This window comes from Megascapheus bottae, chromosome 29 (assembly GCF_031878675.1).
Source record: "Megascapheus bottae isolate mThoBot1 chromosome 29, mThoBot2.hap1, whole genome shotgun sequence".
Taxonomy (NCBI): Eukaryota; Metazoa; Chordata; class Mammalia; order Rodentia; family Geomyidae; genus Megascapheus; species Megascapheus bottae.
The window spans coordinates 5785910-5813426 of NC_143537.1; the positions used below are offsets into that span (position 1 = coordinate 5785910).

At 44.0% G+C, this 27517-nt stretch overlaps 1 protein-coding gene across 1 annotated transcript in view; it reads left to right on the top strand.

Annotated features, from left to right (window-relative positions):
• The first annotated feature begins 456 nt into the window (after positions 1-456).
• The window catches only part of Rnf145 (ring finger protein 145), a 34456-nt gene continuing 7395 nt past the window's right edge, over positions 457-27517 (top strand). The window contains exons 1-8 of the mRNA XM_090321254.1: positions 457-780; positions 8389-8610; positions 9568-9676; positions 17533-17624; positions 20148-20383; positions 23164-23339; positions 25121-25261; positions 27036-27218. Coding sequence (XP_090177380.1) covers positions 8427-8610; positions 9568-9676; positions 17533-17624; positions 20148-20383; positions 23164-23339; positions 25121-25261; positions 27036-27218 — 1121 coding nt within the window. The 5' untranslated portion in view covers positions 457-780; positions 8389-8426. The remainder of the gene's footprint in view (positions 781-8388; positions 8611-9567; positions 9677-17532; positions 17625-20147; positions 20384-23163; positions 23340-25120; positions 25262-27035; positions 27219-27517) is intronic.

The window sequence follows — 27517 nt, forward strand, 5'->3', positions numbered from 1 at the left end:
ACGGAGCGTGGACGACCGGCCTGCCCCGCAGCAGCTGCTCCAGTCATTCGCCCCGGCCTTGCCCTCCTCCGGGGTGAGAGGGCCCCGCGCTGGCCCCGGGCCGGGGTCCCAGCGGGCCTCCCGCGCGCCCCCTCCCCGTGCAGGCGCGCGCGGGTCCACACCCGCGGGAGCTCCCGCGTCCGGTGCTCGGGGAGTGCGCGAGGGCACGCGTGTCGGGACGGCGCGGGCCCCGGGGGGGGGGGGGGGGCGCGGGGCCGGAGCCCGGCTGGGGTGGGCGCGCGCGGCGGGAGGGCTCGGGGGCGGCGCCGGCCGGGCGCGGCTCGCCGGCGCGCGGGAGGGGCGGGGCCGCGGAGGGGCGGGGCCGGGCGCGCGGGCGGCCGTGCGCAGGCGCAGAGCCGGGCGGCCGCCGCAGAGCGCCGGAGGCGGGAGGAGGCGGAGGAGGAGGCCATGGCTGCCGCCGCCGCCGCCGCTGCCGCCTCCGCCGGTGCCGCTGTCCTCGCCGCCGCGGGGTGCTGAGGGGCTGGGCCCGAGAGCGCCTGCCGTCGCGGACGATGGTGACCGCACGGGTCGGGCTGCTGCCGCCGCCACTGCCTCCACCTGCCAAGACGCAGCCCCCGAGGCCCGGCGCGGAAGAACCGCCGCTGTGAGCCGCGCCGTCCCGGCCCCCGCCGCCGCCGCCGCCGCCGCCCGGAGAACCGGAGGGCGGGCGCCAGAGCCGCGGAGCTGAAGAGGCCGGCGGCCGGCCGCGACGCCCCGCGGGGAGCGAGGCCGCCGCCCCAGGTGACCGCCCGCCCCCCCCCCCCCCGCCGTCGCCCCCTCCCCGCCTCGCGTCCCCCCGGGGCCCCGCGCGCGGCCCCCTCCCCGCGGCCCTCTCCAGCTTCCATCCCCTGCCTCCCCCGCCGGCTCGGCCCGTCCGGGCGGTGCGGGGCTGGAGGGGTGCGGAGGGGCCTGGCGAGCCCTGGGAGCGGGGGCCCCCTCTTCCCCCCTCCCCGCTACATCCTCACGGTCCTCCCCCCGCCCGCCGGCCGGGCTGCGCCCCGCTCCACCCCCGTCCCCCGGGGGGTGAGCGCCCCGGCTCCCCGGGCCGAGCCGGCACCCCCGGGTCCGGGCGGCGCGTCCTCCCCTCGCCCCGAGGGCCGCGGCCGGCTCCGCGCCTCGCCGGGCCGGGGTTACTAGAGTTCATCTGCGGCGGGCGGGGTGGGGGCGAGGAGGGCGGGAGGGAGGAAGGGGCCCCGCCGCGCGCCGTCCGCAGGAAGCGCGGCTGCGAGGCCCGGCGAGCACCCCCGCGCCTTTCATTCCTGTAAAAAGAAAAATACGTGTATTTAATCACCGTGCGGAGCGTGCCGTGCCGTGCCGCCCGCTCCCTTATCCCGCCCGGAAGGATGAGCTGTCGGCCGCGGTCGGGATCCGGGCCGCGCGCCCTCCCGAGGGGTGAGGGCCGAGGCGGGGCTGTGATGAGTGGACCCCCCCCGCGGGGCCGTCCCCGCCACGCCGCCCTCCCCCCCGGCCCGGCCCCCCCGAGTCACCAGATCGCCGGGCGTCGGTGGGTGCCGACGGGGCAGCACCGCGCCAGCCGGCCGCGGCCCGCGCTTATGTAAGCGCGTGCGGTGGACGGCGGGCGCCCGCGGGGACAGCCAGAGCCCTTTCCCCGAGGTCGGTCTGACCGGGCGGGGGATTTTAACTTTCTTTTCTTTTTTAAACACTGGTGGGAGCGCAGAAAGGTGGATGATAAATGAGCGTTTGGGTTTCCTCTCCTTCCGGTGGAGGAAGGCGTCCAGCCTTTAGCCGCGTTCGCAAGTTGACGCGTGAGTGTGGCCCTGTTTCTCTGCCCTCTTGAAGGGGAGTTCGGGAAATACCAGGGGGACGCACTCATCTTTCCTTGGGTGAAAGTGCAGTTCCCGTCGGTTTCTTATTTAACACAGTCGTCTTTTTCTTTTCCCCCCTTGCTCAAAGCGGACATCACCTGTTAGGTACCAGATGTAGTTTTTCTTGCTGTTCAGGATGATGTGTTTGGTTTCATCCCATTCAGTATTCAGATCGGAAATGTACCTTCCGTCACGTGCAGGATGAAGCCTCTGGGTTTCTGCCCCCCACACAAATCCTAGTGGTGAGCGTGCGCGCCTTGTGTGTGTACCGCACACCAGACATGACTATGCGTGAACTTATCGGCGGCCGCGTCCGCGTCTAGGGAAATCATTCCTGGGAAAGAAATGTCACTTTTCTCTTTCGCTTGTGTGTGTAAACCATCTTGGAGTCACCTTTAGTTTATTTAGACTACTTCAAGAGACATGATGTGGGAGTATTACTTTTCTCAGTTTAAGAAGGAAATTTTAAGATCTTGCATGGAAAGTAATACAGAAGAGAAAGTTTGTATATTTGGCCTTAGGCATGTTAGATCTTTAATTTTTTTTTTTCTTTTTAGTGATCCTATTTATTTGTTTTTTTGCCGGTCCTGGGCTTGGGCTCAGGGCCTGAGCACTGTCCCTGGATTTTTCTCAAGGCTAGGGCTCTACCACCTGAGCCACAGCACCACTTCTGGCTTTTTTTCTATGTATGTGGTACCGAGGAATCGAACCCCGGTCTTCGTGCATGCTAGGCAAGCATTCTACTACTAGGTCAAACTCCCAGCCCTTGATCCTACTTATTTTTTTAGGACTATTTGGTATTGCTGTGGTTCTTCAGAGAACTTGAAGCTCCCTTCAATTTTATAATATGCTCTGCTGACAGTGAATCTAGGAAAACATCTTGTAGAGTAAATAACCTCTTTATCCCAGAAAAGAAGCCTCCATTCAGGTATCTGCAAACAAAATGAATTCTTCAGAATTTTGTATAGATATGGGTTTAGTGTGTGGACTAGAAACTAGTATAAGGTAGTTATTTGTGGTGATCACTGCCTGCCCTGTGTACTTGTACTTTAGAAAGTGTAGACTGAGGTTTTGAAAAACACAAGTTTCTTTTTCTTCTTTTGTTTCTGTGTTTTGAGTTCGTTGCCTCTGTGTAGCCAGCCTACCGCTGGGCCTTTATAGCATCACTGAAGTCCACAAAGGAAAACAATATTTAGTAATAGATGTGTTATTGAATGGTCATGCTATATTCCTTCCAACTTTCTTCTTAAAGACATTTGACTTTTTATTTATTTTGGCATGCTGTAGAGCTTGGGGGAATCTTTCTTCTTTCATATTCTGACTCAAGGTTTTCTTTTTGTTGTGTATTTGTGAGTTGAATGTTGTGACTGGAAATTAGGGGGAAACACATACCATGATGATCCCTGGTCAGGATTAGAGAGGCCCTCCCCTCTTGTTCAGGATTAGAGAGGATTTCCCCCCTCCTCCTTCAGCATATCTATTTCTAAAACAGGATTATTGGTTTATATTTTTCTTTCTTTTTTTATATTTCTTTGGGAGCTACAGTTAATAGTCAAAATGGGCACATTTTTAAAAAGAACATTAAACCGAGAGGGAAGACTGAAAGTTAGATGCCCATGAACATGTATAACAAATAGTGATAATAGTTCTCCCCACCCCTTTTGTTATAAAAATTGGTAGCAATTTAGTGAGTTCCTGTAGTATAGCAATTATCCTGTTTGCCTCACAAAAATTGACATCAATTTATATTAGACTATGAAAAACAGTACCTTTTTTTTTTTGCCAGCCCTGGTACTTGAACTCAGGGCCTGAGCACTGTCCTTAGACATTTTTTGCTCAGGGCTAGAGCTCTGCCACTTGAGCCACAGCGCCACTTCTGGCTTTCTCTGTGCATGTGGAATCAAACCCAAGGCTTCGTGCATGCTAGGCAAGCACTCTACCACTAGGCTATGCTTCCAGCCTGAAAAACTACTTTTTCAGCATAAAGAACAGATTCTGTTAGTAACACTTAGTAGTACTGGTTTTCCACACGTGGCTAGTGGGCTGTGAGAACATCTGCAATTCATAGATGTTGAAATCAGTTCCAACTAGACGTTGAGTTACCACTTTGACCACAGAGAAAGTAGCTCTTCCCTGAGGTCATTGAGGTGGCTGAGATGCTTTACAAATGACAACAACAATTCCTTTAGTACTGTCACCATAGAGATTCTAGAAACCTTAGCACAGTGATAGGATAGAAAGGATACTAATGAGAATATTTTGGTATACTTTTCCCCAAGGTACCGGGTCCTTCAGTATCCTGAGGGGTTGATGGTAGGTCTCTCTCTGGTAGCAAAATCTACAGAAGCTTGGGTTTCTTGTACCTTACCACAACTCCAGGTGACTCTTCATTCTTTTTCTTTTCTCTCTCTTTTTTTTTTTCCCCTTGGGTGCTGGTCCTGGCCCTTGAACTCAGGACCGAGGCACTGTCCTTGAGCTTTTGCTCTCAAGGCCAAGAGCTCCATTTCCAGCTTGTTTGGTCTCTAATTGGAGTTACGAGTCTCAGGGACTTTCCTGCCCTCCCATCCAGGGCTGGCTTTAAGCTGTGACCCTAAGATCTCAGCCTCCTGAGCAGCTAGGATTATAAGCATGACCCACCAGCATCTGGGCCTCTAGGTGACTTTTTAACACCTAATATGTATGTTATTCTGTGGGTAGTTGTTTCGCTATATTGTCTAGGGGAAAACAACATTAAAGCAGTCATTACTCATTTACTACAGAAGTAGTTTCATTTCCATGAAATTTCCAAGTTGCAGTTAATTGAATGAATGGGTGCAGAACCTCTGGAGCGTTAAATGTAAAGTCAGGCCTTTCTGAAATGTACTTTAAGTTCCTGCATGGCATAATTTGCACTATTAAGAGATTTAGCTTTTCAGTGCTTTTTTTTTTTTTCTTTTTCTCCCTTTCTGTACCTGTTCTAGAGCTTGAATTGAGGCCTGAGCGTATTTATATTTACTCAAGGCTGATGTTCTACCACTTGAACCACAACTCCATTTCCAGATTTTTGGTGGTTAATTTAAGATAGGAGTCTCACACACTTTACTGTGGAGGCTGGCTTCCCACCACATCCTGAGATAATAGCTTCCTCTGAGTAGTTGAGGTTATAAGCATGAGCCACAGTGCCTGTCTATAGGAAGTTTTTTTTTTTTTTAATGCTTACGGTAGTTTTTTGTTTGGTTTTGTTTTTGCACAGGAAAATTATTAAAAGCTGTTCCTTTGAAATAATCAGAATTATAGCTGGGCGCCAGTTGGTTCATGCATGTAATCTTAGCTACCTAGGAGGCTGGCATCTCAGGATTATGGTTTGAAGCTAGCCCCAGCAAACCAATCTGTGAGACTCTTTATCTCCAGTTAACTAGCAAAATGCCAGAAGTGGAGCTGTGACTCAAGTGGTAGAGTGCGACAGAAGCAAAAAAAGCTCAAGAACAGTGTCCAGGCCCTGAGTTTATGCCCCCCCTCCCAAGAACGTCAAAAAAAATCAGAATCACAATATTTATTGTAATTTATTGGTAATATTAATGTACATGAATATAATAACACTTGGATTATGGTACTAACATGATCATTAAAAACTTGTGATGTGAGTTGAACTGTGTTGGAGTTTTAACTTTCTGAGCTAACAAGTTAGGAAAATTGGAGGGTAAGACAGAAATACTGACAAATATTTAACCATAGCTTAGCAATCTGTCACTGTAATTTCCTTCAGAGATAAATGTTTTCATTTATCCTGTAATGTCTGAAATTACTGCCAAAACAAGGAATGTGTTTAGCTTTCTCAGCAAAATTCTTAAAAGGATAGTGTAGAAGCCAACAGTCCAGAATTATCTTTGCTCTTTAAATTCTCCTTTATCCTCTTTGCCCTCTTCTGATTCCATGTATTTATTTGCAGTTCTAATCCTCATAACTCCTTTTCATTAAGAAAAAAAAACAAAAACTTTTTTTTTTTGTTTGCCAGTCCTGGGGCTTGTTCTCAGGGCCTGGGCACTTCCTTAGACACTTTATTTGCTCAAGGCTAGTGCTCTACTACTTGAGCCACAGCACCACTTCCAGCCTTTTCTGTGTCTATGGTACTGAGGAATCCAGCATGCTGGATGAGCACTCTTCCATGGGCCATGTTGACAGCCCCTCTATTTTCGTTCTTCATAGTTGCCAGCATACTCATGGAACCTTGCAGGCTCCATGTTCAGTTCTTTTCATTCACTTGCCAGTCTGTAAAAGACACCACAGGTCCAGAGAGACAGACCCTGTGGGCCCCACCGGGAAGAGAATTTTAAACTAAAAGTGGGAATGATTCAAGGACAGGGTATTTCTTCTACCTGTGAAGTCATTATAAATTCTCTGGGTTGGGGGAGGGAAACGGGTACCAAGACATGTGAAAGGGTATCAATGTATGTGAATTAATGCACCTTCTATCTGGCAAATATCATGTAACCCTTTTACTAATTACAATAAAAAAAAAAAGAAAAAAAATAAATTCTCTGGGTTGTAAATTTAGTACTCCAATGTTGAGTCTAAGTAAGAAAAAGGAATCAGGACTTGTAAGAGGTTACAGACTAAATGTGAATTCGATAAACTTCCTAGTTTCATTTTTTTTCTTAGTATTCAAGCCTTGCCATTTAAAAAATAATTTTGTTACTATTAAATTTGTCTTCTTCTTAGAGAGCTTCTGATATTTCAGATAATTAAAACCAAATGAATTTTTCTCAAATTAATTGGGCTTGGGTGCTGTCTCTTAGCTTTTTCACTCAAGGCTGGTGCACTCCCATTTAAGTTGTTGCTCCACTTCCGCTGGCTGGCTTGCTTGCTTGCTTTCTTGCTTTCTTGCTTTCTTTCTTTCTTTCTTTCTTTCTTTCTTTCTTTCTTTCTTTCTTTCTTTCTTTCTTTCTTTCTTTCTTTCTTTCTTTATTTTTGATCGGTTGTGGGGCTTGGACTCTGGGCATGGGTGTTGTCCCTGAGCTCTTCAGCACAAGGCTATCGGAGATAAGAGTCTCACAGTCTTTAGTGCCCGGGATGGCTTTGAACCTGGATCTTCAGATCTCAGCCTTTGGAATATCTAGGATTACAGGCATGAATAGCCAGCTTGGGCTGGCTTTTTTTTTTTTTTTTGGCTTTTTAGTTATTTTTTCAAAGTAATTCTCAAGTTTTCCCCCTCGGCTGGTCTCTGATTTTCACCTTCCTGCATATGCTTCCCTCTTAGTTGAAATTATTAGGGTATGCCATGACTTCCAGCTCATTAGCTGATACAAGGTGTCCAGACTTCTTGCCTGGACTGGTCTTCGATGCCAATCCAACAGTTCCTGCCTCTCAAGTAGCTGGAAAGTATGTACCATCATACCTGGACAACTTAGCATATTCTTATACAGGGTGGTTTGTTGCTAAGTTCTTAGATTTGGAATTGGTAGCTTCCTTAAAAATTTTGATGTGGTCTGAAGACATCCCACGCAAAAGTGCAAAGAATCTATATGACAAGCAACTAAAGCAGAAGAGGGGGCTTGGAGGTGTGGCTCAAGTGTTAGAGTACTGGGCAGACTGCCAAAGGCAAGTACTGCCCTAAACAAACAAATAGCATGCCATAGCTGTACAATTTTGTATCCCCCGAAGTACTTTCCAATTTAGAAGTCTGCTAACACTTTGTTTTGCCTAAATTAGTTTAACTCACTGCTTTTGTCAATATTATTCTTTTAGCTCTGAGATTTTTCATCAGAGTTGAGTTCCCCAAATATTTTCTGTCGCTCCACCTTTGGTGTTTCCTTCTTGGAATTTATCAGAATTTCTAACTATGTTTGGAATGTTAAAATTTCATTGGTATATGAAAATAGCATGAGGCAGAGACTGGTCTGTTCAAGAGTAAATGCTGCTCACAAATTGTGTTTAGTTTTGGCAAAGTACAGAAACATGGATTTATACTCAAAATAGTATTTTAAATAATAAACTGGCTGAGTGCCAGTGGCTCATGCCTGTAACCCTAGCTATTCACAAGGCTGAGATCTGTGGATTCTGGTTCAAAGCCAGCCTCTGGGGCACGAAAGTCCATGATACTCTTATCTCCAGTGACCACCAGAAAAATGGAAGTAATGCTGTGACTCAAGGAGTAGAGCATTAGCCTTGAGCTGAAGAATTCAAAGACAACACCCAGGCCCAGAGTTCAAGTCCCACGACTGACCCCCCCCCCCAAAAAAAAAAGTAATAAACTGGCCAGAAAAACAAACAAGTTTTGAGGTAGTAGAATCCTCAGTTTGGGTAGACCTGAAAGGCTAATGTAAGGCTGATTTCATAAATACCTAAGAATAGCTGAGGAATTTCAGTGCTCCTCCTCCCCGGGTCCTGGGGCTTGAACTCAGGTCTGAGTTTTGTCCCTGCGTGATCTGAGGATCTCAGCCACCTGAGTAGCTGGAATTTTCGTTTTTATGACAGTCCTTTAGATTTATAAGAAAATAGCCGATGTTATTTGTGTTGACTTATTCTTGTGCTTTCTGGATTTTAGATCTGTCCCAAGTGAAAAAACGAAGACAGAGAAAAAGCATGGCTGCTAAGGAGAAGCTGGAGGCGGTGCTGAACGTGGCCCTGCGCGTGCCCAGCATCATGTTGCTGGACGTCCTGTACCGCTGGGACGTCAGCTCCTTCTTCCAGCAGATCCAGAGAAGCAGCCTCAGCAACAACCCCCTTTTCCAGTACAAGTACTTGGCTCTCAACATGCATTACGTAGGTGCGTGTCTGCTCTCACCGCCTGACCTGCTGTGTGCCTGGCTTTGCACACGACCAGTTTGGGTGAAGTAAGCTTCAGTTACACTGCTGTGGCTGTGGCAAGCATCTGGGGAAATCTTGTTTATGGCTTTGTCTACCATGGTGTACAAATCAATAGGAAGAGAGGAAAGTAAGCAAAGTTGAATTTGTTTTACTAGGTAAAACTCATAAGGCAAGAGGAAAAAAAGGCATTTTAAAGTGCGGTGTTTTTTTGTTTTGGTTTGTTTTTTTTGGTGATCCTGGGATTTGAACTCAGGGCTTCAGGCTTCCCAGGCTGGGATCTTCTGCATGAATCATTTTACTCAAGTCTAACAGTTTGATTTTTAATATGATAAAACATAAATAATGACAGATACTTTTCAAATAACTTTTCCTTTCTGACTTGTCTTTATTTTAGGGATTGGTTATAATTCAGAAAGTAAGTTTTAAAAAATGTAACTCTCCTTTTATTCTTGAGACAGCCTAAACTATTAATGTTAATTGAAGATAAAATACTCCTTTTAATTAAATGGAATTTTGGGAATGATAGTATAATGCAGTATTTTCTCCCTTACAAAGTACTCCTGGCATTAATGTTGATATACTTTGAAGTTAGTAGTACAATTAATGATGCAAGATTAAATTAGAAGCAAGAAGTAGTGCTGGGGCTCAAGGGGTAGGGTGGTAGCCTTGAGCTGAAGAGCTCAGACACAATGCCCAGGCCCAGAGTTCAAGTCCCACAACTGACAAAACAATACATAAATAAACTCAGTGGTATTATGGTACTGAATGAACTTTGGTAGTGAAATTTAGAAAAGTAGTGTCTCAATTTGTGATACCTATTGGGAAAATACATGTTTCATATTCCTAGTATAACTATGTGTGAGACTAAATTAGGAGCGTTTTTCAACCTTTGCATGTCTCTTAATTTGTGCTGCAGGTTACATTCTAAGTGTTGTTTTACTCACCCTGCCCAGACAGCATCTGGTTCAGCTGTATTTGTATTTTCTGACTGCCCTGCTCCTCTATGCTGGTCATCAAATCTCCAGGTAAGAGTGTGGCCCCATTCTTGATATATGTGACTAAATTCAGGTTTCCTTATGCCAGTGTAGCACTATTCATGAACACTGTTAGGAAGCTAAGGCTTTGGTAGATATTCCAAACTGATTTTTTTTCACATATGTTTTGTAAATAAATACTACCATTCAAGACTAATACCTAGGATTGTGTTCAAATTTTATTCTTGCAAAAAAATTAAATATGAAATAGGCCCTCTGGTTATGTTGAAAGATTCCCCTGGGTTTCTTTTTTTTTTTTTTTTTTTTTTGGTCAGTTCTGGGGCATGAACTCAGGGCCTGAGCACTGTTCTTGGGTCTTTCTCAAGGCTAGAGCTCTACCACTTGAGCCAAAGCACCACTTCCAGTTTTTCTGTGAATGTGGTACCGAGGAATTGAACCCGGGTCTTTTTGCATGCTAGGTAAGCACTCTACCACTAGGCCAAACTCCCAGGCCTATGGATTTTTGGGCCTAGGTTGGCTTTTAACCATAGTTGTCAGATCTCAATGTGTTGAGTAGGGTTACAGGGGTGAGCTACCTGCACCTGGCTTGGAGTCTGTGTTTTAGTGAAAAGTAAGTGCCCAGACTCTTGATAGTAGGCGAGTAAATTCATGATGCAGATGATGGACTCACTGCTAGGTGACCCCGGGTGTCACCAGGAAAACAAGCCTTAGTTTTCTTTCCTATAACATGGTGTTCATATCTGCAGGAGTGATTGTAAGTTTCAATAAGACAAAGCATGTAGTTTTTAGAACAGTTTTTGATAGTGAAGGCAGTAATACTGGGGTTTGTACTCAGGGCTTTGTTTGCTAGGCAGATGGAGGTGTGCCTCCAGCTTTGGTAACTTATCTCTAGTGTTTTTTTTTTTTTTTTTTGCCAGTCCTGGGCTTGAGCTCAGGGCCTGAGCACTATCCTTGGACTTTCTCAAGGCTAGAGCTCTACCACTTGAGCCTCAGCACCATTTCCGGCTTTTTTCTATGTATGTGGTACCGAGGAATTGAACCCAGGTCTTCGTGCATGCTAGGCAAGCACTCTACCACTAGGCCAAACTCCCGGCCCTCGTATATTTTTAATAATGCAGCAGTGCTTTATGAGGATTTCCTTGTGTCAATAATATTTAAAAATGATTTTAAAGTGGGATCTGGTGGCTCATGCCTGTAATCTTAGCTACTTGGGAGCCTGAGAATGAAAGGATAATGGTTTGAGGGCAGTGTAGGCAGAAGAGTTCAAGAGATCCCTAGTGGCACACACCTGTCATCTCAGCAGGAGGCTGAGATTGGGAGACTCAGAGTTGGAGGCCAATGTGGGCAGAAATGTTTGTGAGACTCCTCAGTTCTTAGCTGGGTAGTGGTGCAGACTTGGTCGTCCAAGCTGTGAGGAAAGCCTTAGGTGAGTGGATCTCTGTCCAAGCATGTGCCAAAACAGGAAAGAAACCGGAGATTTCATAGACTTGGAAACCTAGGTACTTTTCCTTAATACATGCATTTACATAATGCAGCTGATTAAATTGAGTCAGAGAACTTGTTTGGAATTTGATTGTAAAATAGGATACAAAGTGCACTGTGGAATTAGACATTAGAAAATCTATGGCTTCAGTCAGTGTAATATAAACTTTTAATATTAGTATTCTAATTGAACTCATTAGAATTTGAGAACTCACATTCCTTAATTTTTAAAATTACTAAACTCCGCTTTTCATTCTGAATGATGCTAAGGAATTTATTTTCCAGTATGAATCCTAGTTTACAGTTGAGGTTGTCTAGAGCTGAGGGAGAAAAAAAGTGCAAAACTGTGCCTGACACATCATTCTTATGGGGGTCATGGCCACCGTTCCCACCCACACTTGTGTTTTTCTGTATGAATTTTATTATTATTATTATTATTTTTGCTGGTCCTGGGCTTGAGCTCAGGGCCTGAGCACTGTCCTCGGACTTGAGCCTCAGCACCATTTCCGGTTTTTTCCTATGTATATGGTACTGAGGTCTTCATGCATGCTAGGCAAGCACTCTACCACTAGGCCAAACTCCCGGCCCCTCTGTATGAATTTTAAATTCCAGTATCTTCCGTTATTTATCTTACTATAGGTTTATGAATCAGCTTATCAATCTTGTATGTCTGTGACCTGAATTCAATGTCCACTGCACTGTGGATATCCTGGCTCATGAGTGTGGAAACTTGGTTTCAAGTGAAAAACTTTCCCAAGGGGTTGTTTATATGTAAAATTTAACTAATTTCGTGCTCATTTAATGAAAACTCATGTGATTCTAAGCTGTATGTCGTGCTTCTCTGTCTTGGAACCATTCATGCTATGACTTTGCTCATTCTTTGTTATGCAGACAGGTTATCCTGGATGTCTGCTCACTACCTGTCAGCACTTTGGACCACTGAAAAGTGTCTCTTAAGTATTGTCACACATGTTTACGGATTAGCAAAGCTGTCCTTAGTTGAAAATCACTAAATCATTACTGTAGTTAAAAGTAACTTTTAAAAGACTTTTTACCCCTTACATACTTAAAAAATTGGGAGGTCAGAAAGTAGCTGGAGCCAGAAGTAGTAGTATGTGAAAACAATTTAAATCATGGGTAGATGTACAACAGCGGAGGTGCCACCACAGTGCTAGTGTGTGTGCCAGGTGTGTGTGTGTATCTAGGTACTCAGTATTAGCATTTATGGTCTCTGATGTTGTAGGGCTTTTTGTTTGCTCATATTTCAAGAGATGACTTGAAGGGTTCTTTGATTTGTGTGAAAGCGGACTCTGGTTTCTTGGAATTAGTGTCTTTTGAAAGCTTCCTGTAAATGGGCATTGTACAAGTTGTCTCTAGGTGGTCCAGGGTCTGACTCATTGTGTAAGAGACTGTTGTGCAAAGAGAGAGGAAGTGCATGGTTTTATTGGTGCTGTTTCTTTATTTTTTAACTTGGATGCAAGAGTTTTTCTAATTGTAATTTCTAACTGTCCTTAAGGTCTTTTTCATAAACCTTGTACTGTGTGCCAATGCCCAGGATGGTTCGTTTAGAAGAGATGGGTGTCACAAGGGAGAATGTTTTCAGAGTGTTTAGTCTATTGGTGCTTAGGGTTGATTGTCAGCATTCCACAAATTACATAAATGGAAAAAAAATTTTAAGAAGAAAAATATTCAGTTACAAGTAGAATGGCCAGAATTCTTGCTGCTGAACAATTCAATACGTTTTGGCACTCAGATTTTTTAAATTAATTTTTAAAATTTTAGTTAATAGAGGGTTACAGTTTTATTCGCCAGATTGAAGGCATTACTTCACACACATTGCTACTACCCCTTTGCATGTTTTGTCCCCATTTCCCTTCCCTCACCCCCACCCTTCATTTTGTTTGCTGCTTAGATTTTCTAAAGTGAAAATGACAAACAGCTTATGTTTGTCTTAAAATAATTGTCAAGTATTACAAATTAGAATTTCCTGTCTCTTACTGTCACCTACCTTTTTTTTTTTTTTTTTTTTTGTGGGTTATGGGGCTTGAACCTCGGTTAAGCTCTTCAGCTCAAGGCTACAACCCTACCCTTGAGCCAAGCCTCACTTCCCATTTTCTAGAGATTAATTGGAGATAAAGAGTCTCAGGTCCTTTTGTGCCTAGGCTGGCTTTGAACCTTGATCCTTAGATCTCAGCCTCCTGAGTAGTTAAGATTATAGCTGTCACCTAATTCTTTTTTTTTTTTTTTTTTTTGCCAGTCCTGGGCTTGAGCTCAGGGCCTGAGCACTGTCCTTGGACTTTCTCAAGGCTAGAGCTCTACCACGTGAGCCTCAGCACCACTTCCGGCTTTTTTCTATGTATGTGGTACCGAGGAATCGAACCCGGGTCTTCGTGCATGCTAGGCAAACACTTTTACCACTAGGCCAAACTCCCGGCCCCTCACCTAATTCTTTAACTTAAGATAACTCATGAATTTTGGGTAGCCCCTTCTCTGGGTCCTTCTTATTTATAGGCTTTAAAAAAATTACATTGATTGACTGCAAATGGCTGTATCTTTGGGACTGAATAACACCCTGGAAGATGTGTGCAGTGAGTATTGAGATCTGTTTTAGCGTCATTCCTGTACTTTAGTTTTCCACAGCTCAGCATGTGGTGACGACTGAGTATTTCAGCTCTTACCACAATCACTACCCAGGTCCTGGGGCCAACTGTCTTTACTGGCCAGTCAAATGGAGGGTTCTGTAAACAAAGGTGATTGAGCTGGGGGGTGACTGACTCAGAACAGTAGTGATTTCTGTGTTGGGATAGTTGGTACGTACACACATCAGGCTGGGTAGTCCAGGCATGGGGAGAGCCAGAGCTCTTCCAGAGCTTCCTAGGCACGAGAGGAGGAGAATGGAATGGGTGATGGTGTGTGTGGAAGGAAGTTGCTCTGATTCAGGGTTGTGGTTATGGCCTGCAGGTTGACTTTTTTCTTCTGGAATGTAGAACTTCCTTTGTGCCCCATGGTTGTAGAAATCACCAAGTAGTCCATATATAGAATGAAGAAAAATTAAAACGAAAGCGAAGGGAAGGATTCAAAAGTTAAGAGGAAGCTGAAAAAACAAAGGACTAGAACACAAAGTTGGGTAAGAGAAAATAGTTACGTTAATACCTTGCATAATAACCCTGTCAAGTGGATTGTTTAACATAAATGAAATAAAAGTAGAACTACGTAGATGGAAAAGAACCTAGCAGGGAAAAAGAATACAAGATGGGCTTTGTAGAGAACACTGTGGACTTACGTTTTTAAGACAAATATAAAACTTTTGACAGCTTCCCAGCACTTGGTATTTATTTTTATAGCATTTCTTACAGCTGTAATTAAGTATTTTTAAGAGCAAGTCTTCTTGCTCCTGGCCTACTTTGTAAGCTGTGGTTCAGGCAAGGTGTCCTTTTCACTACAAGCCCTCAGGGCCTGGCAGAGGGCTTACAATGCTGTACTGCTGTACCACAAACTCCCAAGTTTAGGCCAATGTAATTTCCCTTAGAAGTTGGGTATGTGATTTTAGAATAGAAAGTAAAAAACTTCAAAAAAATATAAGCTTTTACAAAGAAGATAAACTGAAGAAGGACATGAAACAATTAAGGGATGGTTCAGCACGCAGAAATTGCAGAAAAAGGTTGGGTTTTCTCAGTTATAATAAAACAGTGAGAGGAAAACAACAAGCAGAGTTGAGGTGATACAGCCAGGGACCCCACTACGTCTCTTCTTACTAACAGTGCTCAGTGTTCGTAGGACCCTGAACCTTTGTATTGAGATGCAGTTCATGTAACAAAGAAACAGCCCTTTGATTTTCAGGTGGCATATAGAATTCTTGTAGCCATTACCTTTATTAAATTCCCAATACATTTTATTACCCCACAGTAAAACCGATACTTCCTCTTGTCTCTCTCCCAGCCTTGATAACCATCGGTCTGCTTTCTTTTTACACTCTTTTCTGGCCCCCATTTTATCTGGGCCTGTTGGGAAGGGTTATGTTGTGGTGAAAAGAAAAGATTGGGGGAGTGGGGACAGGGAGTTTGGCCTAGTGGTAGAGTGCTTGCCTAGCATGCACCAAGACCCGGGTTCGATTCCTTGGTACTACATACATAGAAAAGGCTGGAAGTGGTTGTTGTGGCTCACATGGTAGAGTGCTAGCTTTGAGGAAAGCCCAAGGACAGTGCTCAGGCCACGAGTTCAAGCCTCAGGACTGGCAAAAAAAAAAAAAAGAAAAGATTGAGCTTTAGAGTTTCAGGTAGCATTGGAACTGTAGTATTGGAACTGTGCATTTATTTCTTTAATAACATTTCAGAGACTTAAGTATTAATATTTTTATATGTATAGTTTATTTTAGATTTTGTAATTCTTAATTTTCTCTCTTAGAATTGTGTAAAATTGTTATTTTATTCCATTGGAAGTTACTGGAATAACCATAAATTTTAGTGTTACTTGTACATACAAACATTTACCTTACAACAGGGGTACTCAGCTACCATATGACATCTTAGACCAGACAGTCCTTATTGTGGGGACTCCCCTGCACATTGTAGAGTGTTGAGGCTGTAAAAAATGAAACCAAAAATGTTTCTGATACTGCAGAGTGTCTTCTGGGGCAAAATTGTCCACAACTGACAAATGCTGACTAAAGTCTTTCTTGTTGCCGGGTGCTGATGGTCACACCTGTAATCCTAGCGACTCAGGAGGCTGAGGTGTGAGGATTATGGTTTAAAGTCTGGGCAGAGAATTCCCCTTAAGAATCTTACCTCCAATTAACCACTGAAAACACAGAAGTGCTGCTGTGTCTCAGGGTGGTAGAGTGCTAACCTTGAGCAGAAGAGCTCAGGGACAGTGCCCAAGCCCCACTTCTACAAAGAAAAACCGGTGCTTCTTCTAAATCCTTGTGTAATAGGAGTTAGCAGAGAAGAGATGTGTTCCATCATCTATGGAACCAGTCAGACTCAGACCCAGAAATTTACAATTTTCCCTTAGACCGTTGCATTTTACGTACTCCTGAATTATTTGTAATTCCAGTTTTAAATTTTGAATGCTTAACAGTGCTCTGTGGCTTGATTATATAATAGCCATTCCTTGTTTGGATATGCTATGCTAAAGGAATCCAAGTTGATTGCCTAACAGGAAGTGATTTTTTTTTTTTAGAAAAAGTAAATACAGAATTTGAGTGTTTAGAAATACTAGAAGCATTCAAATTATTCTTAAAGTATAATGTATAAAGTATTCAACAGTTGAAAAATCAGGGAGGCAGTTTTTAAACCCATTATATTTTTTTCCCTCAATGCCAGACAGAACTTAGGAAGAATACCATCTCCTAGAAAGCCCATTTAACTTACTGCTGGTAATTCAGGCCTGCGTTTCTGTGCTTCCTGCTTATACTTTCTCCAGGTTTAAAAGGCTCTCAGCAATCCTACGATAAATAAACACTTAGAAAGCAATATTTTATATGACCTAATATTTGTTTCAAAATAAATATGTAGCCTACCTATTATGATTCTTGTAAAATATCCCCTGTGGGTTTGAAAATGACATTTTTTTAAGGATTGCTATGAACTGAATTTTATAATTAGTTTGAGATTTTTATCTGTAACTAATGGAATGTAACTGGGGACAGACTCGAGTTGGGGGCGCTGGTGGATAAGACAGGTTTTGGTAGAAGCAAGCCAGAGGGGAATTTAATGTACTGTCACTAGATACTTTCAGTAAAGGAGAGCTTGAGAGATGGTGGGTCTTTTAATTGAAATACTGAAAATGTCCATGGGAAGAAAGACAGTCCCCACTAGTACAGCTTTGGTAGCCATCTCTATATAGTAAAATTCAGCTTCAGTTCATTGTGTTCTTTGTATCTGGGCCTTTCCTTGGGTACAGAAAGAGAAGTATCAACATATGCTTTTATGAGACTGTTGCTTCTCCTCTTCCTCCTCCTCCCCTCCTCCTCCTCCCCTCCTCCTCCTCCCCTCCTCCTCCTCCCCCCCCCTCCTCCTCCTCCTCCTCCTCCTCCTCCTCCTCCTCCTCCTCCTCCTCCTCCTCCTCCTCCTCCTCTTCTTCTTCTTCTTCTTCTTCTTCTTCTTCTTCTTCTTCTTCTTCTTCTTCTTCTTCTTCTTCTTCTTTTTTGCCAGTTGTGGGGCTTGAACTCAGGGCCTGAGCACTGTCCTTGGACTTTTTTTTTTCCTCAAGGCTAGAGCTCTACTACTTGAGCTTTCCAGCTTTTTTCTATGTATGTGGTAGCGAGGAATCAAACCCAGGTCTTTGTGCATTCTAGGCAAGTATTCTGCCATTAGGCCAAATTCCTGGCTCTGTTTCTCTTCCTCACCCAGTAGGTTGTTGTTGTTGTTGTTATTATTATTATTATTGTTCTTTTCTCCTTCTAGGGACTATGTTAGGAGTGAACTGGAGTCTGCCTATGAAGGACCGATGTACTTAGAGCCTCTGTCCATGCATCGCTTCACTACAGCCTTAATAGGTAGGTATTGTCAAAGAATTCAAGTGAAAATAGAGTCTCGCCAGGCTTACTAGCTTATAATGAAAGTGGCCGTTTGAAATTATTCAAGCACGGGAAACTTACTCATGGTGATTCTTTTCAAGTTCTCTTCCTCTCCTTTCTCCCCTCCTTGCCCCCCCTCTTCCCTCCCCTCTCTTTTTTTTCTCTTGTTCCCCTCCCTTTTTCCCCTGTGTTCAGTGCTAGGTGTTGGAGGAGTTGTGGGTTGCTGTGGGCTGACTCAGGCCGACAGAACCTAAAGCTGCACAGTGACAAGCTCATCACATGTGGCCACTGAGCATCTGAAATGCAGTTCTTCCAAAATAAAGTGCACTGCACATGCAGACTAAACACGCAGTTCCCACTTAGTACAAAACAGGATACACAATGTCTTTTTATAGACTTGGTATTTGGAACATATTTGATGATGTAAAATATATTGTGCATTAATTTTTACCCATTTTTAACTTTTGAGATGAAGCCACTAGACACTTTAAATACATATGGTCCGTTGTATTTCTCATATAATATAAAGCTAGTGATGGTTTCTGCCCATGTCAAGTGATTATGCAATAGAAATGCCTATAGGAGTTCCTATGTTAACTGCTTTGTGGAGGCAAGGAATTTCCTGAAGGTTAGAAAGGAGTCTCAGAACCCACATGGGATTTTCTTAGGGCCTGCTCAAGGGGACCTTTAGAGCGAGGAGATGACCATAACCTGTGTTGAACTTCAGGATTCTCAGGAACAGAAAATAGAGCCAAAAGCAACCAGTGGGAAGTATGTGCCAAGCACCCGAGGATAAAGCAGAGGAGAGCCAGGGTGATGGGGTTAGCCCTGGAGAACCCATAAATCTTAGCAGTAGCTTGTAGCCACCTTTTACCGAGAGTCCTCTAGTAAGGAATTGAAATATCCATAAACTAGTGTATAACGTTTTCTTCTTTGATTTCTTAAGTATGCCTTATTTCTTCATCATCGTCGTTATTATTTTTTTGTAGTAGGTCGTGGGGCTTGAACTCTGGGCCTGGGCACTGTCCCTGAGCTCTTGAGCTCAGGGCTGTTGCTGTACCACTTGAGCCACAGCAGTTTTGGTTTTCTGGTGGTTCATTGGAGATGAGAGTCTCAAATTGTGGTATCAGGGCTGGCTTCAAACTTTGATCCTCGGATCTCAACTTCCTGAGTAGCTAGGATTACAGGCATGAGCCGCCGGTGCCCCGGCTTGCTCGTATGTCCATTTCTTATCTCCTATTTCAGTGGTAAACTTCACGAACACCAGAGTAAGTTGACTATGTCATGCAGTGTTGCAGCTTCTTGCAGAAATTTGGTAGTAGCATCTGAAGCCATTTATTCAGGATTCCCAGTTGGGACTGGCACATCCGAGTGGGCAGCTCGCTCTCTGGGAGCTTGCAAGGGAGATTCCACCAGCTGTGTGACTCATGCCTTTGACAGGGTCACTCCTTCCTTCTTCCACCTGCACAGAATGAGCAGTCCTCTCTCAAAGAGTATGTCCTGTGAGTCATGCTCTTCAAATGAAGCCTGGAATACCAGAGCTGAGCTCTACCTATTCTGGCTGCCATAGATTTCTGAGAATCTGAGAGCCTCGGGGAAGTTTATGTCATGCGGAACAAGGAAATTTGAAGTACCATAGCTCTGAGCACAGGAAAGTCGGATATACCAAAATGCATTTCCTTTGACCCGTTCAAAGAAATACGCTTGTTTTTGCTCACCCAAACCACTACAGTTTTATGATGGAATCACATTCTTTCTCCCTAGTCCAGAATAGTTTAAAACTGGAGTATCTTGCAGAGGAGCTGCATGAGAACAGTAGCAACTGAGTTACTGTAAATGAATCAGACATTTAAACAACACTTTTCTCCATGTTAGACCTCCATGTTATTTCTGTTGTCAGAAATGTGATGAAATTGGTGCAGATTTATGCTGCTGTTTTCAAATCATCCCAAGGAAATAGAATTGACAAAACTCCCACTGACAGTTATCATCTACAAATGAAACAGAAACACGGATCTTAATGTACCGTGTCTTAGCAAAGGCCTAGAAGAGAGGGGAGACACGGATAGGAAGCCTGTGGTGTTGGCAAGGGCAATGCCCTTTGTATTACAGTGCACAACGGTCTTAACTTTTCAGAGCAAATAAATAGCAAAGCCAGGGAAAGAGCTGTAGTCAACAGTGGGACTGTAGTTATGAGAAAAGTCAGGATTTGATCATGAGGTATTTGACTCCTAATATTTTTTGCCTTCATTCTACAAGCAACCACTAAATGAATGCCATCTGCCTGGCACTGAGCTCATTGAAACTCACAGCACCCTCAGAGAACAGTGTTCTTTTTAGCTCTCCTGTCGTCAAAGCCAGGGTTGTTGTTTTAACCTTAAAATTTGAGGTAGAGTATTCAAGAGGTCTTAGACCCTTTCAGAAAGTGCAACCTCATTAGGTTTGGTGTGTTCTGCCTTCTGCACGAGGATAGATTGTGAACGCCTCTCTTCCCTGTTGCAGGTCAGTTGGTGGTGTGCACTCTTTGCTCCTGTGTCATGAAGACCAAGCAGATCTGGCTCTTCTCTGCTCACATGCTTCCTTTGCTCGCCCGGCTCTGCCTTGTTCCTTTGGAGACCATTGTGATTATCAACAAGTTTGCCATGATTTTCACTGGCCTGGAAGTTCTCTATTTTCTTGGGTCCAACCTTTTAGTACCATACAACCTTGCTAAGTCTGCATACAGGGAGTTGGCTCAGGTAAGACTGACCAAGCACCCCCAGGTGGGCAGAATCCTACATGGATATTTAAGGTCTAGTAGCCATGGTTACGGGACCATTCTTTTTTCTTTAATATAGCTAAAAACAGCAAGTGTTCTCTGCCCAGTTAGGAGCATCTGAAATTCTTTTCTAGGAAGTTCTGTTGAATGACAGTGAGGTGATGATTTTCTGGGCGCATACTCTAAAGCTGAGGTTTGCAGCTGTGTGACCTTGAGATTGCTACTTGCCTTGGCTTTATGGAGCTAAGGACAACACTGTTCCTCTGAGAGTGCTGTGAGATTTACATGAGCCCTGCAGTGCCAGGCAGATGGCATTCATTTTGTGTTCACTATTTTAGTGAAGGCAGAAATAATCAGATACCTCAAGTGAATCAAATCCTGACTTTTCTCATAACTATAGTCCTGCTGTGACTGCAGCTCTTTCCCTTGCCCTGAAAAGTTAGAACATTGTGTGCTCTAATATGATGGGTTTTGTTTAGGTCCAGTGCATGCACTGCCCTTGTCAACACCACGGGCTTCCTTCCCATTTGTGTCTCCCCTTTCTCTTCCGCCTTTGCTGAGACAGAGACCTCCCAGACATGGAAGAGTGAGATCAGTGTTTGTGTTTCGTTTGATTGACAACTTTCAGCGTGAAGTCCATCCTGAAGTCTGTCTTGTTATAAACAAGACTGTTGTCTTGCTTATCCTGACTGTGTGCTTGGGACCTTAAGGAATGAGCAGGAAGTTCCAGATCCCCCACATTCATCCCAGATCCTGGAGAACAATTTCTCTGAGCTCTGTGGCTTGACATTCTTTGTGAGAATGAGAAATTGAACTTCTTGTAGAAATCTTTGAATTTACAACAAACAATAAGTAGTAACCATTTATTGATAATACCTAGTATTATTTAAAAAGTATTTAATTGCCATGAGACAAAAATCTTCGATTTTTCATATTCTTACTGCTTTTGCTGCCATAATGTTCATGTATTATAAATGTTACAGTTGGGGGCCGGGAGTTTGGCCTAGTGGTAAAGTGCTTGCCTAGCATGCACAAAGACCCTGGTTCGATTCCTCGGTACCACATGCATAGAAAAAAGCTGGAAGTGGTGCTGAGGCTCAAGTGGTAGAGCTCTAGCCTTGAGAAAGTCCAAGGACAGGGCTCAGGCCCTGAGTTCAAGCCCAGGACTAGCAATAAATAAAAAAATAAATATAAATGTTACAGTTGGGAATAAATGACAAGCTGAGAAATTTATGGCGTTGGAAGAATTGAATGCATAAGAAAGGGTAACTGCTAGATTTCTCTGCACTGATCCTTGAATGGAAAACCTTCTCTCCACCTTTCAGTTATCAGTGTACCTCTGATTATAATTTTGCCAGTCCTGGTGGTACACATGTATAATAATGTTACCACGGTAGAGGCTGAGGCCGGAAGACTGCAAGCTTGAGATGGTCTGGGCTTACATTGTGAGACCCCGTCTCAAAAGTAAGGCACGAAAGTAATTACAGGTCTTTGAGGAACTTACTTGGAAAACAAAACAAAACAAAAAAAACTAATTGTGGCTAAGTGTAGAAAAAGCATTTGTTCAACTGAAGAAAAGATTTTTAAAGTTGTATTTTTGAATGACCACTTAGAGCTCTGTAAACATGACTCAATCATGTTCCTATTACATGGAAAGAGCAGTGGCAGCCGTGGTGCTGATGCTGGCAGCTAACCTGGGCTGGCAGCTAAACCTGCGGGGCTGGGGATTTGAAGCTGCCTTGGGGAGCCTGCCAGCTTGGCAGGGTCTGATCCCTGGCTTAGAAAGCTGTATAAACTTGGTTACATTGATGATCTTAGATCAAATCAGACTCTTGGAATTGATTCTTGCCAATGTTTCATGAGTGATTGTTTCATAAACTGGAAAACTAATTTATTGAGTTACAGTAGATTGGTAAGCTTTTTAAGAGGTGTGCATTATTCCTAGTGTTGACATGCCAAATAGCTTGATGAGTACAGTAGGAGCAAGGTAATTGGTTTGTCTGGGGCAAAATACTTGCTACTGTGCTATCTGTATATTTCTCCAGTAGTTACCTCAGTCTTCCATCTGTGAATAAGCCAGGAGTGACATTAGCTGCGTGTGTATCAGCTACTCTGATACAGGATTATTGTGGTCTAAGGCTGGCCCTAGGCAAATCCATAATAAGACTCTACCTGAATAATAACCAAAAAATAGAAAGGGCTGGAGGCAAAGCTCAAGTAGCTTAGCAACTGAGTTCAAACCCCAGTACCAGAAAACAGAAAGAAAAGACTCTTTTTCATTTCCCTTTGCCTGTCTTTGTCAGTGTGTGTGTGTGTCGGTGTGTGTTGGTGTGTCAGTTGTGAGGCTTGAAATCTGGGCCTGGGTGCTGTCCCTGAGCTCTTTGGTAGCGCTCAGGTAGTAGAGCGCTATTGAAGGCTAGCACTTGAGCCACAGCACCACTTTCTTTCCTGTCTTTTTAGTCAATATTGAATTACTCAAGCTGGTTCTCCGAGTGCATTAGAGGTCGTTGTCATCTTAATCTGACCTTATTCTGACTTGACTGAACTACTGTTCCCTGCTTATGCAGTGTATCATGTGCTAATAATAATGCAAACTTCAGTACATTTTTCTTAAAATGCCAACTGCCATGTGTAGAGCTAACTTTAGAGGAACTAAACAAAGGAAACAATATTAATTACTGTTTGCTGTAGATTAAACTGCCTGATGCTTGGAAGTGTCTACCAAAGGTGACAGGATGTCCTCTGTCTTTTCTCACTCAGGTAGTGGAGGTGTATGGCCTTCTCGCCTTGGGAATGTCCTTGTGGAACCAGCTGGTTGTCCCTGTGCTTTTCATGGTTTTCTGGCTTGTCTTATTTGCTCTTCAGATTTATTCCTATTTCAGCACCAGAGATCAGCCTGCATCACGGGAGAGGCTGCTTTTCCTTTTTCTGACAAGGTAATTTATAAGAGCCATACATAACCTTGAAGAGAAACTTTGATCTGTAATAGTAAGGTTTACACATTTTATTAGTCAGGTAATACCACTTTATAGTTCATCAAGTCAGATTGTCACACGGTGGGGATCTAGGTCTGACAGTATAGGGATGTTTGGTTCACTGGGACAGGATAGCCAATGAGCAGAGTCTAAAAGTATTCTTAAGTTTTGAGTTAAAACATTAACAGAGAGCTGGAGTTTGGCTTAGTGGTAGAGTGCTTGCCTAGCATGTACAAAGATCTGGATTCCATTCCTCGGTACCACATATATAGAAAAAAGCCAGAAGTGATGCTGAGGCTCAAGTGGTAGTCTCTAGCCTTGAGAAAGCCCAAGGACAGTGCTCAGGCCCTGAGTTCAAGGCCCAGGACTGGCAAAAAACAAAAAACATTAACAACTCCCCCCCCACACACACACATTATAGAAATACTATGATGTATTAAGTCTTTTAAGTGTTTAATATATGGTCATACTATGGAACTGTTCTTAAATTACAAATCCTGGCAGCCCTAAGGGAAGAAGCAGCAGGCACCTAGGCACCTTTGTAGTAGAGGGAGTGTGCCTAGAGAATCGTGCCTGAGGCACATGGTCACACGAGCCAGGGTGTTGCTCTGACCCTTACACCCCTCTGACTTGCCTCTGTAACTCCGCTGTGCCCTCATGTCCAGTGCTTGGTTTCAGTTTAGAGATTTGAGTCAAATAGGCAAGGGCTGCATCATGATACTGCACTGTTCAAGCCAAGAGAGAGATGAGGTTTGTAAGAATTAGGTGTGTTTTCATCATGTATATCATGAGTCCTTTTCTCATTTTTACTATAAGCTCTGTAGGCCTGCCTTTGTCATTTGTTCCACCCCCAGTGTGAATCTCAAGCCCCCAAATCTTGGTTTCCTGGATCCTTGTCACTTTGGAAGGCAAGGAAGAAAACCTACTTTCCTGGAAGTGGGGGTAGGGAGCCATGGAGCCTTGAGATCCCGATGGAGGGGCTTCTGCTGCTTAGTGTCTGATGTGGGGGTGAGGGGCACGGTAAGGCCGTCTTGCAGCCCTATGGCAGCATGCTGCGTGCTGAGATGGCAAACGCTGACACACATGGGGCATGTGTCCACCCTTGGGGGATTGTCTGAAAAAGTGACAGGCAGTGCCTAGCTTGACTGTTAGAGTAAACTTGTCCATACCAAATCACAGTTCAGAGTCATGAAAATGAGTAACTTGTTTAATTCTAAGTAGCTTCTAAAAAACATGGAATAAGTTTGTGTTGACAAAGTCCGCATCATTTTAACCATCAGTTCAACATGAAATGACCCTGCCCTGGGACAGTGCAACCTAATAAGGGACTGACATCAGCAGCAAGATTAGCAGTACAGTCAGACAAAGAGAAGAGGCAGCATCTTTTCAGAAGAAACCACGCAGGTTTCTCCTGGGTATTTGCCCTCATGCTAATCCCATATTGTTTGACATTTGAGCTAGATTTTAAGCTCTGAATTTCTCTGCCTTTGAAGATAGCACATATGACGATGGCAGATAGTTAAGAAAAAATACTCTTACTTCAGTTACGATTCTGTGTGCTAGATATTTGCCAGAGAAGTAGAAAAATAGGGTTTTGAACAATAGTACCATGGCTTCAATTATTCATGGCATAATTGGGTGCTTTTATCTGATTTTGATTGGAGACAGTTTAAAGCTCGGCTATGTAGACTTGAAATGTTTTTGTTCCAAATAGGAGGTCTCTTGATCCCCCTCTTTTCCAGCATCGCCGAGTGCTGCAGCACCCCGTACTCTCTGCTGGGCCTGGTCTTCACAGTCTCATTTGTGGCCTTGGGTGTCCTTACACTCTGCAAGTTCTACCTACAGGGCTACCGGGCTTTTGTGAACGATCCCACCATGAATAGGTAAGTCCTTTACTGAGTACGTGGAAATCCAGCAGACAGCTTGGAGGTACAATGACACATTTCTTTTGTTGATGAATTAGGAAAAATGTAGCATATTTATCATCCTGCCTTGTCCTGCCTGCCTTATCATCCGTCCTCTGTTACCCTCAATCAAACTGCAGTGTTTGGAGGAAATCCAAGACATCATTTACACTAAACATTGTAATCTGCAATTTTTAAAAAAGACACATTCTTCATATACTAATTCTTTTGACATCCCATGTCCAGTTGTTACCTCTCTGTTTAATTGTCTGTCACTTTGCTCTAGGTAAGTAAGACCCACATTGTGTTGGTTGTGAAATCTCACGAGTCTCGTAGACAAGACGAATCCCCTCTTATGTGCTTCCTCTGCTGGTATTGGTTAAAACGCTATAGGTTTTCAGCCTGGATTTTGCAAAATACTTCCACAGTATCACAGAATACCTCCCACCTTCTTTTTTTGCTTTTGTGCTGGTAATGGGGCTTGAACTTCGGGCTGGGGCACTGCCCCTCATCTCCTTTGCTGAAGGCTGACTTCTTAAGCCACACATCTGCCTCTGGTGCTTTGGTAATAATTGTAAATGTTTAATGGACTTTTCCTGCCCAATCTGGCCTTTGAACCCCACTCATCATACGTAAGCATCGTAAATAGCTAGTATTACAGGTATGGGCCACCAATGCCTGGCTCTGAAAATCCAGACATTAAGTTATCAATAGGATTATTAAAGATTTCTATCTGTGCACCTCATTGTGCATCTTTCACATTTTTCTACACTACACCATGTTATCAAAGTATCTGAGTGTAGAATTTAAAAAATTTGCCAGCCTTTGCTAATTTCTTTATATGTGCATGTTCTTTATAAATCAAGCCACTAGATTAAATGTTTATGACTTCTTTCATGAAAATTAAATTTCAATAAATATGTGTATTTGTCTTGTGTCTACTAGTCTATGGTATTTTTGTTTTTATTTATTTATTTATTTTTGCCAGTCCTGGGCTTGGGCTCAGGGCCTGAGCACTGTCCTTGGACTTTCTCAAGGCTAGCACTCTACCACTTGAGCCTCAGCACCACTTCCAGCTTTTTGCTATGTATGTGGGGTACCGAGGAATCAAACCCGGGTCTTCGTGCATGCTAGGCAAGCACTCTACCACTAGGCCAAACTCCTGGCCCAAATCTCAACACTTTTTTTTTTTTTTTTTTTTTTGCCAGTCCTGGGCTTGAGCTCAGGGCTTGAGCACTGTCCTTGGACTTTCTCAAGGGAAGCTCTCTACCACTTGAGCCTCAGCACCACTTCCGGCTTTTTGCAATGTATGTGGGGTCCTGAGGAGTTGAACCCAGGTCTTCATGCTTGCTAGGCAAGCACTCTACCACTAGGCTAAACTCCCAGCCCTACTCTATGGTATTTTTAAAGAGACGCTTTCCTGAGCCTATGAAGATGTGGCCCATATTACATATTTTGGATAATCACAACGTAATGATGGAGTAAATGGGTAAATCCTGTGTATATCTGATAGCAACAAAAGTACCTAGCACTGTGTGCTACTCTTAACAGCATGTTCTTGCACATATGGGGATGTGTTTAGTTGCCTGTCATCACACCCGTGTTATGGGACAGCAAGTGACCTTGCAGACTGAGGAGGGTTTCAGCCTTAATTGTCAGACTTGCTTTAAAAATATACCCACAGTCTGTGTCTTGAGATTACTTTCTTTGGGGGAAAGAGTCGGAAGCATTGCCAGAAGTGCTTCTCTTCCAGGGGAATGACTGAAGGCGTGACCCTGTTAATCCTGGCGGTGCAGACGGGCCTGATCGAGCTGCAGGTGGTGCACCGAGCCTTCCTCCTCAGCATCATCCTCTTCATCGTGGTCGCCTCCATACTGCAGTCCATGCTGGAGATTGCAGATCCCATCGTGCTGGCCCTGGGAGCATCTCGAGACAAGTAAGAACCTTCTGTGTGTTGTTGAACTTCATTTGATTGGTGTAAAGTCCTTCTCACGAACTTGTGGTCTGAGGTTCAGGGAACATTTACAAAGATGGACCATGGCCATTGGCAAATTCGTTCAGCGAAGTTGGCATTTCAAATTTTTAATATAAAACACTTCACTTTTCTACTCTGGGCTCTTCCTTGAAGAGCAGAAGTTACAGTGCAGGTCCCTGATGAACTCTGGGACCAGATAAAATTAGTAGCTGGGTCCAGACACACATGGTATTACAGAGATTTTTTTTTTTTAACATTTT